Source organism: Pantherophis guttatus, chromosome 1 (genome assembly GCF_059756535.1).
Source record: "Pantherophis guttatus breed Tessera chromosome 1, ASM5975653v1, whole genome shotgun sequence".
Lineage (NCBI taxonomy): Eukaryota > Metazoa > Chordata > Lepidosauria > Squamata > Colubridae > Pantherophis > Pantherophis guttatus.
The window spans coordinates 137,627,849-137,643,202 of record NC_142063.1 but is presented as its reverse complement, the minus strand read 5'-3'; the positions used below and the strand labels follow the sequence as shown (position 1 = coordinate 137,643,202).

General features: G+C 35.8%; 1 protein-coding gene across 6 annotated transcripts in view; it reads right to left on the bottom strand.

Annotated features, from left to right (window-relative positions):
* KYNU (kynureninase) overlaps positions 1 to 15,354 on the bottom strand; it is a 130,599-nt gene that overhangs the window by 46,374 nt on the left and 68,871 nt on the right. For all 6 annotated transcript variants that reach the window (XM_034424575.3, XM_034424566.3, XM_034424548.3 and 3 more), the window contains 4 exons: positions 10,341 to 10,402; positions 8,136 to 8,207; positions 5,014 to 5,088; positions 1,698 to 1,844 (listed from right to left, as the gene is read on the bottom strand). In XM_034424575.3, the coding sequence (XP_034280466.1) occupies positions 1,698 to 1,844; positions 5,014 to 5,088; positions 8,136 to 8,207; positions 10,341 to 10,402 (356 nt within the window). The remainder of the gene's footprint in view (positions 1 to 1,697; positions 1,845 to 5,013; positions 5,089 to 8,135; positions 8,208 to 10,340; positions 10,403 to 15,354) is intronic.

The window sequence follows — 15,354 nt, the reverse complement described above, 5'->3', positions numbered from 1 at the left end:
GGGACATGATTTGTTGTTGGGATGGCATGCTTTTCTGTGGTATAAAGGAACTAAAATACGGGGGTATTTTAGAAGACATAAAATATGTGAAGCCTTATGGTTGAATTGGGAGAAGACAAAAAAAAATCACTACTTGAAGATACCAGTCTGGGTATCTACAATTGAAGCATTTTCATATCCAGTGGCGTTTAAAGGGAAACAAATTATAAAATATAAGGAATTATTGGATGAAAAGGGTGAACTTAAATCAAAGCAAGATATAGAAGATCAAGGGTATAAAATAGATTGGTTTTCATACACGCAAATACTCTCTAGATATTGAGAAGATCTTAAACAAGAAGGTTTTTATAATGTATTGACTAACTTAGACAAGATTTTGATGGGTTCAGATGATCATGTAATTAAAAAGCTATATGGTTATTTACTAGAGGTTAAATTGGAAGAAGAACAAGTTAAAGAATCAATGATAGCATGGGGGAAGAATTTTGGCTATGGTATTGATTTAGAGAAAGGGCAAAAATTGTGGTCACATAATTATAAAATGACAATGTCTACAGCATATAAGGAGAATTTGTATAAGATGTTTTACAGGTGGCATCTATCCCTGTCGAGAATAGACAGAATGTCCCAGAATAAATCAGAAGAATGTTGGAAATGTCATCAGACCCTAGGATCCTATTACCACATGTGGTGGACATGCGCAGAAGGAGATATTGGACTAAGATACACACGTGGTTGGAAAAAATGATAAAGAGACATATTGACTTTAAACCAGAGATATTTTTATTAGGGATTATACCGGAGACATATAATAAAGAACTGCAATATTTAATTGTGAATCTCTTGACAGCAGCTAGAATTGTATTTGCTAAAAACTGGAAAGGAGAAAAGTTACCTAATGATGAAGAAATTATTAAGAAAATGATGGAATGTGCTGAAATTAGTAAATTGACATTTGAAATAAGAGAGCAGGAAGATAGACAATACTATTTGATACGGGATTTATTTTACCAATGGATAGAGAATAAGAATTGGAAATAATTATGATATAAATGGATGTTGAAATTTTTGGAAATAAGTTAGCATGTTTAGTGATAAATTGAAGAGAGGAGGAGCACAAAAATGCCACTGACTGATACACTGTCTATAATTGTATGGAATGATAATGTTTTTATGTTTTGTTTTGTTTGTGTTTTTGAAAAACAAAAAAAAAATTAAAAAAATGTTCAGGTTAGAACTGTATAACTTTAAGACTGTTGCATAATATATTCATGGTAATTGTTTAACTCTCTAGCTTAATGTCAGTAGAATTTTTTTTTCTTTAATTTAATTAAATTTACCTTCAGTGCTATGCCTTGGATTGTAATGTTGGAGAACTGGCATTTTAAAATGCTTTGCAGAAATATCAGTATTATTTATCAATTTCAATATATGTCAAAATCTGAGAAGGACTGACTGATCAACATTAGCAATACATGATTTGGTTTCTATTATCACCGTATTGAGTGATATTTTTCTTCAATTACTACTCCACGAAAAGAAGTCTAGTAAAGCATAGGGAAAATTCAAATCTAGAAGTACTAGTAACTTCAACTCCCAGACCTGGCCAACTAAATTATGGAACTGGCACTTCTGACTCATCTACACATTGTCAGGTTTTGGGAAGACTGATCTAAAGAACATGTTATTAACTATACCTTGGCTTGACCAGCTTTTGTTATCCTTGGTATGTCAAACAGCTGCCCAGTGTAGTACTGCACCCCACTGAAAAGAATTACAGCAATCGAGTCTCCTTCCTTCTCAATTATATCAAGGATATCTTCAGTCCTCAAGGTTTCTTCTCCCTGAAATAAAGTTAGAACATATTTTATATCAGCCCTGGAAGTAATGGAATTGTCATTATTTCATAATGTATATTTTTTTTTATGATATGACTTGCTGACTGCAGGAAGCCATCAGACAAATCCTTAAAATTGCAGTGAGATACAAAACTAGGAACCCTGGAGAAGCTTTTAAATACGTAAGTAATCATTATTTTAAGCTTTTGAATGGTGTTTTTTTTTTAATTAGTTCACTTTGCTTCCTTATATACTTCAGTTACCTGAATACTTCAAGGTGGAATTAATCGGTTGGATTTTTTAAAAAAAGATACAAAGGTGTGGACAAATCTATAGCTCCTAAAACTGTTCATGGAGGAGTTGTATCAGTGAGAATTATTCATGATAAGTATAAGGAATTTCTGCAATAGAGGAATAGTTGCAGAAGACAACTATATTTTTAAGTCTCTAATGGGAGCTCAATAGAGAGAAAGAGAAGGGGGAGGAGAAGGGGAAGGGGAGAGACGTTCCCTGCCCCCAAGGAAGATAGACTGGCCCACTGTATAACTTCAATAGCATAAATCAAAGAAATGTATATTACACACATTCCTAAGTTTCAACTTTATATTAAGGTTTTGCTTCTGATACACTGTATTTGGAATCATTTTTGAAGGCTGATCTTTTTTCTCTAATACGTGACTTTGCAAGAGGTTCCTGGACTTCTCTGTGCTTGTTTAATTAGTTTTCAAGTTAGCTTGTGGGGAAGTCAAGTTCAGCCCCCTTGATTCTTGTAACATTCATTTGGAGTCTTCCTTTCCATGCTTGAAATCCATTCCTCAATGCCCTGCTCTTTGGAGTGTTAAGGAACAGCTTTTGACTTTCTTCCATGTGAAATTCTTTCAGTGATTAAAATGTGCTCTCCTATGCCTCTTGAGTTTTCTGTCCTCAAGGTCCAGCTCCTTTGACTTCCTTCATAAAGATTATTCTCTGCATCTCTGAAACTTTTCTTAATTTTTTCCAGTTTCTCTGAATTGTTAAAATGTAATGCTCAGAAGTTGACCTAATAGTAAAGTTATGTCAGCCCAAAACTTAATCTTTAAACTTTTTGTAAGAACTTCCAAGAATCGGTGTAAAACATTTAGAGCACTTAAAAAGTGCTATAAAAATACCAAATATAATTTTACCAGAATATGAAGATAAATCATTGGGATTATTGGTGAATAGGATTTTGCAGAAAAACAACTATTGTTAGGGGATTGAAAAGAAGAAATGCTGAAATAGTTAATAAAAGAACCAAGGAGTAAATTGAATGAATGAATATATCTTATGCTTTTTTCAGTCACATAAAGGTTTTATTTGGCAACCTTAGGGTTTAAAATATTTTGCCAAATTCAGCATGCAAACAAGATTAAAAGATTATTAACTGCACTCCTTCTAAGACTGAAGCTAACTCATACATTCCTCTTGATACTTTCAGAAACAGCCCATATACCACAGAAAGCTATTAAATGTTTTACTCAATGGTATTTGTATTTCAGAACAATAAGATTCAAATAATCCAAAGATGAAAAAAAAAACTCTGAAGTTATTAACTAAAGAAAAACATTCAATGAAGAAAAAACCCCCCAAGATCTTTTGATGCTTTAAAGCCAAAATCATTCCATCCCTTCTTTAGTTCCTCACTGCAAGGGATGATATAAAACATATCACCACCAAGGGATCAATTAAGCAGTGCAAACTCCAAATTAAGTTAAATACATCACTGCAAAAAAAAATTGGCATAAGATTTACTAATTTGAAAGTAATTTCTATTATTATAATTCTCTTTGAACATCTATAAAAGAACTTGAGAGAATTTCTTTGCTGAAAAAGTTTTCTTCTGGAATCAAAAGGTCATCAGCCGTTCTACTGAAAAGTAATAAAAGTTCTTTATGTCAAAGAACTGGAATGCATTTTTTTAATATAAATTTGAAAATCACTTCTGTCCTAACCAGAAACTTTACTATGACTACTGCAATAATATGATGACAATATTTCAGTTATAACAAGTTTTAGTTAAGAACTGTAGCATGTGGATATACTGAGGTAGGGAATATGTTTATTCACTATTTTATTGTTTAGTGCTCTGGAATGTTCCAACCTATAGAATATGTGACCTTTACTAAAACTTATTTATATATAAAAATAAACCTCTTCTATATATTTGTTAAATAACTATCAGTTCCCAAACTAGGCCTCATTTTCTGGTAACTATGTAGACTAATGTTCAGCTTCTTGATCTATCTACCTAATAATTCAAATTTCTTTCCAAAACATTCCAGTAACTCTTTCATCCTTTCCATCAAGCTTATCTATTGTCTTCCCCTGCTTCTGTTTCCTTAACCATATCAAGCATGTACCCCCCCCCCGCCCCCAGTGCAGTTTTGTCGACCTTAGCCACTTTTAAGATGTGTGGACTTCAACTCCCAGAATTCCTCAACCAGCCATGCTAGCTGGGGAATTCTGGGCATTGAAGTCCACACATCTTAAAGTAGCCAAGGTTGAGAAACAGTGTCCAGTGCATGAATGTCTTATACCCAAAACACATGGTTTCTGCCTTCTGGTTATTGCCTCAAGTGAAACTATCCTGAGGCCATCTCTTAAGAAAAGCAGTTTAGGCAGAGAAAACTAGAGGAATAGTACTCTAACATTAACTTTTCTTTCAAAAAGAAGTTAATAGTAAATTTATTTACCATTGCTATAAAAGTATGTAAGCTACTGGTTAACAAGCTGCTGGGAGTCACAATCATCCTAATATCCATATTAAGGAATGAATGTGAAATATATTAATATAAAATACATTTATGTAAAACCCTGAAAAAAAGGAAATTTGGGAGCTGTTTTCCTAGGGTTTAAGGAAGAGGATGGGAACAATTATCCCCCAAGACTTCCTATTCCAATTTCTGATCACAATCTGAGAAAAACCAAAAAGGACCACAATTGGACTGAAAAACTGCAACCATGGGACATTGAGTAGGAGTTTCAGGAGGATCAACAATGGCTTTTTGTTGAAGAAAAATAGTCTCTGTGAAATTTGGCCACTTTGCTGCCAAAATATAATGGCACCATTTTTTATGTTTTAAGTGATGTGCTGAGGGCTTCATGCATGCTGAAGGCCGTGAGTTGTCTAGTATGATGCAAACCATGTTCCACAAACCTTTCGTGGTTGAATCATAAGCATACTCTTCTCCCTATCAAGCCCATGAAACTGGAGCTGAGACTCAACAGCATACTGTGAACAAAATATATAACTTTAAAAAAGCGAACAGATGTAAAAGCAAAACAAAAATCATTTTGTTACAAACAACAAAAATTAATTAATACATTAGGCTCAGGATATGCAAAAGTCTGCATGAAAGAGTTTTACAGTAGATTAAATGACTGGCATTTGTCAAAGGATGAAATAGTAGGCAGGGTGAAATGCCTGTCATTGTGAATCAGAGTAGATAATACTGAGTAAGACATATAATTTCTGCTGGTATCAACCAGTTCCTTAGGTTCTAAAGATAGGAATAGTGCTAAGTAATTGTCCTGATAAATTATTGTGTTATGACCTAGCATTGTTTACAATGACATATTTAAGGGCTACTAGACCCGGGCCAAAATATGCTCACTTTGGGATTATCTATATTTTTATAACACTGATTAGGGAGCCACCCCATATGTGAATCTAGATAACTTGATATATAATCCCAGCAAGTGACAGCACTTGTCCAACCATGCCTGTGGAGATTCTCAGTTATCCAGGTCATGGTTGTCCCAAAGGTGCCTTTTCAAAAGACAACTGGATTTTGTTTTTCCTTGAAGACGTTTCACTTCTCATCCAAGAAGCTTCTTCAATTCATAAAGAAGATTTAGTTGAAGGAAAAATAAAGTTCAGATGCCTTTTGAAAAAGCACCTTTGGGATGTCCAACCTTGCCTGTGGTTCTGCTATTGAGCAAGGTTAGGTTTCCTAGGACTTGGTTGGGAGACTATTGGGAAATATCAGACCATAAAGGAGACTGGACAAAAATCATTGGCCATCCTCTTGGACAATATGGAAAGTTTAGGCAATGTCAAAAATGGTGGATACTTCTGATGAGGAACAGCGTCAGTGACAGCATTGCGCAACCGTCTGGGTTGCTCATTTCTCTCTCATTATGATTGGGCTATGGAAGGTCAATTACTTCAGATGTAATCTGCTTGCCTATCTGCTTCATTCTCAAAGAGCCACTAGCAAAGCTGGGTCAAAGCACAGAAAAGGTTCAATGGGAAGGTCTCCTTTTTTCTTCTAATTTTTCCTACTTTGGGAAGAACAAAGCACTATTATGATTTCCTTTTGCAGACAGAGTTTCAAGGAAGAATTAGGACTGGATGTCTGCAGTTGGTAGCCCATGTTATCATCAGCAACTTTTTTTCAGCTTTACAACTGCATTCCATATAGCCCTTTCAATTTAATGGCGCTGTCACTGTTTGAATGCTGAGTATATGTAATAATATTTTCCCAAAACATATTACCTTGAAAAATGGAAGCTGTATTATATGCAACTTATGAGTGACAATTAAGGTATTGGTTTTTTTAAAAAAAAAATCCAATTGATGCAGTTGTATTATCCTGTATAATAAGTCTAAAGGAGGGAATGTTATAATGTTTAATTGAACAAATTTCTCATTGATTTCCAAGCATTTTGTTAAATTTGAGATATCAGTGGTGACTCACAAACGTGGAGATTAATGTGTTTAAATCTGTGATGCATTGGCTATTGTCCTACTTTGTATCACACAAATGATGTTTGACTTAGTAATCTAAAGCACCCTCGACAAGGATTTCTCTATCTGTCTAGAGATATAAAACTGTTAATGGTGTGAGCTTTGTATTGATTTGGTTTCATAAAGTAAAACAGCAACAAGAATTAATAAAACATTTACAACCTGTTTTTGATTTAGGTCAATAGCTTGCTCAGTATCTTTAAAAGACTAATCAATCAGTGTGGCAATTCAATTTTTTTACTCCCATACAATTTTTATTTGAACAGCAACAACAAAAGAGGCCAATCAGTATATGTGTATGTGTATGTGTGTATGTATGTATGTATGTATGTATATATGTATGTATGTATGTATGTATGTATGTATGTATGTATATATATATATATGTGTGTGTGTGTGTGTGTGTGTGTGTGTGTGTGTGTGTATATATATATGTGTGTGTGTGTGTGTGTGTGTGTGTGTGTGTGTGTGTGTATATTCGGGTCTTCTCCCACGTAAAATTGGAAGTGTCTTGGCGACGTTTCGACGAAGTCTCATTCGTCATCTTCAGGCTGGTGTTCTCGGCTTCGTGCTTCCAGGAGCAATGTGAGATCGCAGCTGTCTCTTCCTTTTAACTGCTAGTGGGGGTGTGAGCTGATTGGGTGGGAACTTGGCTGTGTTTTGATTGGGTGGAGGTGTGTTCTAATTGGTTAGGGGCTTGGCTGTGCTCTGATTGGATGGGGGGTTGGTTGTGCTCTGATTGGTTGGGGGGGTGTTCTGTTTGGGTGGGGGCTTGGTTGTGCTCAGCTTAGTCTGAGTTGCAGGGGGATTTGAGCTGGTGAGCTGCGTTGTTGTTGTTTGGCTTCGTGTTTGTGGCCGTGCGAGCTCTTCATGGTGGGTGTCAGTCTGCTTCATGTATGGATTGGAGGGGTTTAAAGTGGCTAATGATGCAGCTGCGGTTTGGCTTCTGGTCCTTGGTCGTGGCTCATTATCAGTGTGGGTTTGAGTCTGCTTTCTGCGTGGATGTGTGGTGGTGACATCCTGTGTGGCTCTCGTGAGTGTGGGTCTGGTGTCATTCGTCGTGTTAGGGACTCGTTTGTCAATAAGGGCGGGTTTCCAAATGGCTGGTAGGCGGGAGGTATCGTCTCGTTTGTTCATGCTGTGTGGGCGTTTTTCTATCTCGATGGCTTCTCTGATTATTCTGTTGTTAAAGTGTTCAGTTTTGGCGATAGTTCTGGTCTTTTTAAAGTCAATATCATGTCCTGTGGCTTTAAGGTGTTGGACCAGGGAAGAAGTTGGTTCCTCTTTTCTGACTGAGTTCTTGTGTTCTTCTATGCGTGCACTTATTCGTCTGTTGGTTTGTCCAATGTATGTGGTATATATATATATATAGTGTCAATCTCAAAAGTATTGTTTCTAACTGGGATTTTTAAGGTTTACTAAAAAAATAATAATAACAGCATCTAATAAATAATCAGGTAAGATTACCAAATTTTTTTGCAACATGCAAAATTGTATAGCATAAATATGTTGAAATATTAATTGCTTACATGATCAGAAGGAAACGCTTTGGCTTCTAAAAGGATTTTATGGCGATAGAACGTAGGCTTAAAAAATGTCAACTGTAAAAATAAAACAGATTTATATTATCTGAAATGAAACATTTCTTAACCCACTGAAAAGATAGCAACAGCAAATAGACTTATATACCGCTTCACAGTGCTTTTCAGCCCTCTCTAAGCAGTTTACAAAGTCAGAATATTGCCCCCAACAATCTGATTCCATATTTTATTGACATGGAGAGGATGGAAGGCTCAGTCAACCTTGAGCTGGTGAGAATCTAACTACTGCATTCTAAACCCTGCACCACCATGGCTCTTACAAAACAATTGATATATAGAAGTTTCTCTTTATATCACACAATCAGATATCCAGATGTTCTACATATTTTCTTATGGGCAGTGAAAACGAGTAGCATATTTGTTCATAAAGATTTTTTTTTACTGCAATAGGAAATCAAATGACTTAAAGATGTTATAGGAATTCAAATGCAAAACATCATTTTTCTCACTTTGCTTGCTCTATTGCAAATTTGTAAATTCTGTCCTAAAATGGGAATAGGCACCTGATGGCATCTCAAATGTTACAAAATTCCATCTACTTTAACTAGCATTAACAAAAAAAGAGAGTTTATGAGTATTACAGTATAACAACCTCTGTTTATATATTGCCTGATCTTTCTGTCTAATAAAAAAACTGTAAAAATAACCCTCTTACAAAATATAACATGGAATAAAATCTAGTATATTTCAGAATATTACTTGGGGAATACATTAGAACAAGCTATTCTAAGATATCACGTGCTATATATAAATACAGCTTATATAAAAAATTTCAGAAAGCTTTTATGAAAAGATGAGGTACAAATAGAAATGTCACTATATTATTCTGTTGTGATCAATTTCTATTCAAAGTCTACACAGAAAGTGCTATATAGTGTTCCACCGAAGGTGCAGAAAGGTAGTTCTACTCTTTGTATCCCTAAAGTTTTGTGTTCCTTTCACTTCTGGAAATTTGAAAGAAATAACTCCTATAATTTCCTGGCAAGAAACTATAGAAGTTTCTTTACAATGCAAGTTACTCTGCATTGTAATAGCTTCTGAAGAATTTCAGGGTAACAATCAAAATGTCACTTTGGAGAGGCACATGGAAGCAAGAGTTGTGCATACTTTTAAATTCTGCTTTTAAGCACCTGATAAGAATCTGTTGATGTTATTTAAAAACCAACATTTTCTATTGTATACCTTTAAAAAAATAAACATATGCACTATCCACAGATATCCATCTGGCCTGATCTAATGCCATGGTACACAGCCAGATTTAACTTCAATCATATCCAAGGCTGGGCACTGCACTTTGGACCAGAATCAAAAGATGGTTCTAGAAAAAATTAGTTTCCCATTTTTCTCTAAATAATATGAGAAACTGACATGCCAAAATATCAAACAGAAAACAATAAAACGTGTGGAGGGGAAATGCTGAGGGCTATAAATCACAGAGAAATAAGATTCCGTGAGTTTGGGCAAAATTTTCAAAAACAAAAAATGCATATAACCTATTTTTGAGCAGATGATTTTTAACATGATATTTAAGGTATACTTGCTCTTTCTGCAAAGTTTAAGCCTATCCTATTATAGATTTATATCAGCAGGAAGTCTACTAGTTTCCTCTATTATCTGATAATTAATATCTACCAAACCCTCAGACACTGTTTTCATGTTCTCTGATACCAAATATGCCTAGGAAGAGGATGTACATAGGAGTTGGGTAGCTATCTTCTATTTCTTCTTTGTAAGTACATGCTTGCATATCTTGTTTTAGGACAGCTTGCGTGACATTTGAAAGCTAAATGTTGATTAGCTCCATGTCAAAGTGCTGTCATTAGACAGCACAAAATATTATTGCTGTGATTTGAAGACAAGCAATGAGTCACTTCATTCCATCGCTACTGTACTATACTATCACTCATGTCAATTCTCACCTTTGTTTGTTTGTTTGTTTTGGCGTGTTTGTAAACCCAGGATAGTTATTTTAGTATACTATTCAGAATTCCTAAACCCAAATACCAAGGGACAAATTTTAATCCAACTAGATACCACATTGTATTGATGTCTCAACAGATGCACAAACAAATTCTGGACTATCTATTGCATAGTTTCATGTAGCTAGATACTATGTAGGTTATTATGACTTACCATTAGGAGATGTAGATTAACTGTCAAACCATTCATTAATGCTACCTCCTCATTACGAGCCCCTGAAAAGCAATTACACAGATGTTTCCTTATTTTTTTCCTTTTGTCCTACGCAAGGTCTGTTCCAATGATGTTCAAACCCCCATGATATTAGCTTGCTGTCAAAGCCTCTCTAATGACTGAAAGGTAAATATGTCTTTGATGTGTCACAATGGACCAATGAAATGAAAATGTTTCCCTGACCGGCTCAATACGCTACTTTAGCAGGAAAATATTTATTTTTTACCAGTCTAGTGTGGCAAATGAAGTAGATAATGAGGCAGCAACATTTCCTTCCTTAAAATCCATCTGTTGATTAGCTTTCATCATGAACACTTTGTTCAAATTCAGCAGGACTGTGCTTTGGTCTAAAAATATATATTTTCTATATAAATAATTAAACATAGCCCTCAACCTACAACCATTTAAAGATACAATGATGCTGAGTGAATGTCTGTTATGATCCGTCTTCAGAGTTCTGGCCATCCAAGAAACCTGCAGCCATAAAATCACAATCTGGGTCCTTGGCAATCAATTCACGCTTTTGACTGGTTGTTACACACTGTGATCATGTTATCACCATTTACAACTTTTCCTACCAGCTTCCCCAAAAATTCTATTGGGAAGCTGGCAAAAAAAGTAGCAACTCACTGGGGTCAATCTTCCCCCACCCATGGATCTTCCCACAACTCTTTTGCACTTGTATCACACTGGCCACTTGTATACTCCTGTGCACCCTCCCCAAATCTATGCTTCTAATGCAACCTCCCCAACCTATACCCCTTGCACATCCCCTTGCATACTCCCCAACCTATGCCATGCCTCTTGTGTACTCCATCACATCCTCCCTAACCAGGGGTGAAATGCTCCCGGTTCCGACCGGATTGCCCGATCTGGTAGCGGCGGGTGGTTCAGAGAACTGGTAGCAAAAATCCCCCCCCCATGCCCAGCTGAACAGCACGATTATCAGAGGCTTTTTTTTTTTTTTTAACTTTTAGAAGCATTTTTTCTACAACCTCTTCGGCCGAAAAAATGCTTTTAAAAGTTAAAAAAAATAGCCTCTGGTGATCCCAGCTGAGTTGCCTGATCGTCAAAGGCTTTTAAAAACATTTTTTTCTGCAACCTCTTAAGGTTGTAGAAAAAATGCTTTTAAAAGTAAAAAAAAAAAGTTGGCCATGCCCACCCAGTCACATTACCCCCACCACCACCACCAAGCCACACCCATAGAACCGGTAGTAACAAATTTTACATTTCATCACTGTCCCTAACTCACATCTCTTGTGCACCCTTCCCAACTCCCACATTTTTCACATACCCTCCCCACAAATCCTCGCATATATTTGTTGACCTTCTCCTGCACTTTTCTGGCAGCAGCCACTTGCCTGCCAGCCTGGGACTAAAACTTTCTGCTGGCTTTCTCACTGGCTTTGGTTGTGGGAAGCTGACAGAAAGTTGCCTTGCCTGTCAATATATGATTTGCTTAACAACAGGACCTGGAACTGCAGGAATTGTTGTTACTAAATGATGCAGTCACAATTTATGGCCACAGCACTTAGTGATGTCAATTCAGGCCTCAATTGCTGTCATAAGTTGAGGACTCTAAAATGTGCTAGAGCAATAATCTTTTACTGAAGTGATCACTGCAAAACACATGCCAATAAAAATGAAGACTTTGCTTAAAGCTTACTCAAAAGTTTATTACAGCATATATAACACTGATTTATAACTGGTTCTTAGCCTGGAATCCAGAATGTTGATGTTATTAAAAACACAGCTAAATGGACATTGCAGCCACTACTAATTTATTTTCCCAACACACTATGAACAGCAGCATCCATTCCAATTTCTATCAGTTGATCTGGTAAGAGAAAAGGACCAGTGAATTCATATTAAAAAAGAAAAGAGCAATTATCCCTCACAATCTAGATGAAAATATACTTGCTAATCAGAAAGCCCTTTTAAGAACCTTCTCATTTTAGTCTGACTTGTTAAACACATTTTTAAGGTGTGTCTGTCAAGAGAGAAAAGAGCAGGAAAACCTGAGGGCTGATGATAAAGGTGGGATGTTGAAAGGGAAGAAACCGCAGATACTTTTAATGGGAAAAAAAGTGGAGAATTTAAACAATACTATAGCTTCTCTAACATTCAGCAGTGGAGTTTCCACATAGCTCCCTCAAATGCAACAACTGCATACCATTCAAAAGAGACCCTTAAAAAGTTAAAAGACCACAACACCCCCTTGCCAGCAATCCACATAGAGATAAGCAGAGATTAACACCAAGATTAATACTCCACCAACAATCAAACAGTAACCAACAGCCCAATCAAGGAATGATCAAAGACCACTTCCACCAATATTGACAGAAGAAGCCACTAGTATATAAACAGAAAGCAAACCCCACCCCCTTCTAGCACTGATGACATTACCTATTTGGGTAATGAAACATCTGCAAGAAAACAACCAAGCTCAGAAAGTTCAATCCTGAGATATATAAAGTATTCTACTGAACATTTTAACAGCCTTGTTAAGAAATAAGAATGGCACCAATGGAGATATGTGATAAACTGTTATACAGGGCTAATCCAGACATATGTTCTGAAGCAAACCTGTAAACTTGTATTTCAGCCCGATTACAATGAATAACTGATATTATGCAACCTAGAGTTGCTCTGGGATCTTATGTGTGAACTTTGGACCCCATGGCAATGATTTCTCCCTCTGATTTGCGAAAGTAAAAATAACAATTACATGACCCTGGAACATCTTTATTAAGCCAATTTGAATTTAAGAAGCCAAGCAGTTTCAGAACTACATTCTGTATTGTATTGTCAATGAAATAACTCTTAGAGGGATTATAACTCTTTTGATTTCCCTTTTGTTCATTCCTAAATACTTTTCGTTGGCACTCTATTACCTAGCGATTGAACTTTTGCTGGTAAATAATGCTAGTTTCCGGGCTAGAAAGCAACTTGCTCTGCAATGTATTTGTTGTTCTCTTTACACATTGTCCTTCAGTATTTGTGTTCCATAAGACTATATTCTAATTCAATGCATGCACAGAACTAGTTTCAAGATATCTGCTTTATCCTTATCACAGTTTCTCTCCAGGTGACTTACAAAATAAAAATGATGTACAGCAAAGCGTAGCAAAACATTTTAAAAACCTAAGTTAAAATAATTACACAATCTTCCTCAAGCACTTTCAAAATAATAGAATTAATCTGGCTTCCAAATACAAAAAAACTTGGTCCAAGGAAATCATAAGCAAATAAATGGGTCTTCAGGGCTTTTTATAAAAGTAATAATTAGTAGTAATTAATGATACAGCATTCCATAAGATCTGCAAAAAAGACCTTGCAGAAATAATATCTCCTGTCAGTTTGGTAACAAATGTCATCTTCCTTTTTTGTTGTATGTTCTTGTTCCATCAAGGGTCGTGTTTAGTACATTCTACAAATGAAAGTCAAAAATCTTGAGATATTTGCTACAAATTTATGAACCCAGTATAGATAAATAGTAGAACAAGACCTGGTCCTTTTATAGCCTGATTTTCTTTCGAAGTGTGTCTGAAAAATAAATAGAACTACTTTCTGTCATTTACAGAATAAAGCACAGCTGAGAAAGAAATGGTTAATCTGAAGTTCACCTTCAGAAGTCCGCCAATATCCTATATTGAATATGACATCACATTTTTCATGTGGGCTTCTTTACAATGATATATTTATTAAAAGCTTTTTTTATCAGATTTCCATGACAACAAAACAGTTTATGTATGCCCTAGGAAAATGGTGATGCCTCACAGTCCGCACCACATTTTGGAAGTAATATTTCTATGATCCAATTAAGCTATTACAATATTCAATAACAAGTGTCCAGTAGACAAAATAAAGTTTGTTCCCTTGGTCTCATTATTCATCCACAAAAAAATTCATGGACAGCCTAAATACCCAGATGTCCTTCTTATAAATCTTCTTTGTGAAGGAAAACGCAGACACACAGATACACACCAGCCTTTGGTCATTACTTCTATGTAACTTTGGAAAGTATTCATTATAGTCACTGAATACAAGTGTAGGAAATGAGAAATGGGATAATTTCATCCCATCAGAAGATAATACTGGCGAGGTTATAGTACATTAATAAAATGCAGAAGGAAGAGGGGAGGGGGAGCCCCACAAAATGCTATTTCCTCCTTACATTGCTCAGCATATTAACTAGAGGTGGAAAATGGACTAAGAGGGCCCGGGCCTTCAACGACCTTGAGTTTGTATTTCACAATGCATTTAACAATTGCAGCCTTCGTTTAAAAGAAAATGTGTGCTCATTTAAAAAGCCAGGTACTACAGAGCCATAAACCTTTAAATGGCAAAAAGAAATGCTATTTACAGCCTTTATTCTGTTCCTGAATAAATCCCATGAGAGACAATATTCACTGTTTTGTGGAACCAGCCCCAGCCGTTCCTTCTCCTCCTCCTCTGTAAAATGTTAAGTATCAACAACAAAACTACTTAAATTAGTTTATTTTTATATGACAAGTGCATTAAAGAAACCAAACACCCTCCTTTCAGGTAAATATGTTGCATCCTATTAAATGAAAATGAACATTTATTGAAAAATACCACAGTGAGCAGAGAATATTCTAATCAAGTTTTATCCTGTGCTTGCTTTTTTTTTTTTTTTTAATTTTTGCCTAAAGGCAAAATATCTGGTAATTATCCAGTTGAGATGGTTGGTATAATGGCATCACAATTTGGAATTCTTGAAAAGATAATTTGTTCCCATTGTGAAAATGGGGAGAAATGAGAGAGAGTTTATTAATCTGCTGTAAAATCAGTAAAGTGAAATTTGCCACAATAAGTTTGGAAGATGAATGCCAAACCACTCTTTGGAATTTAGATGTAAAAAACCACTGGGGGCAGGATAATGGAAAATAACCACCCTGTGGAAGGGTGTGGGGAGATGGTACATGGTAGC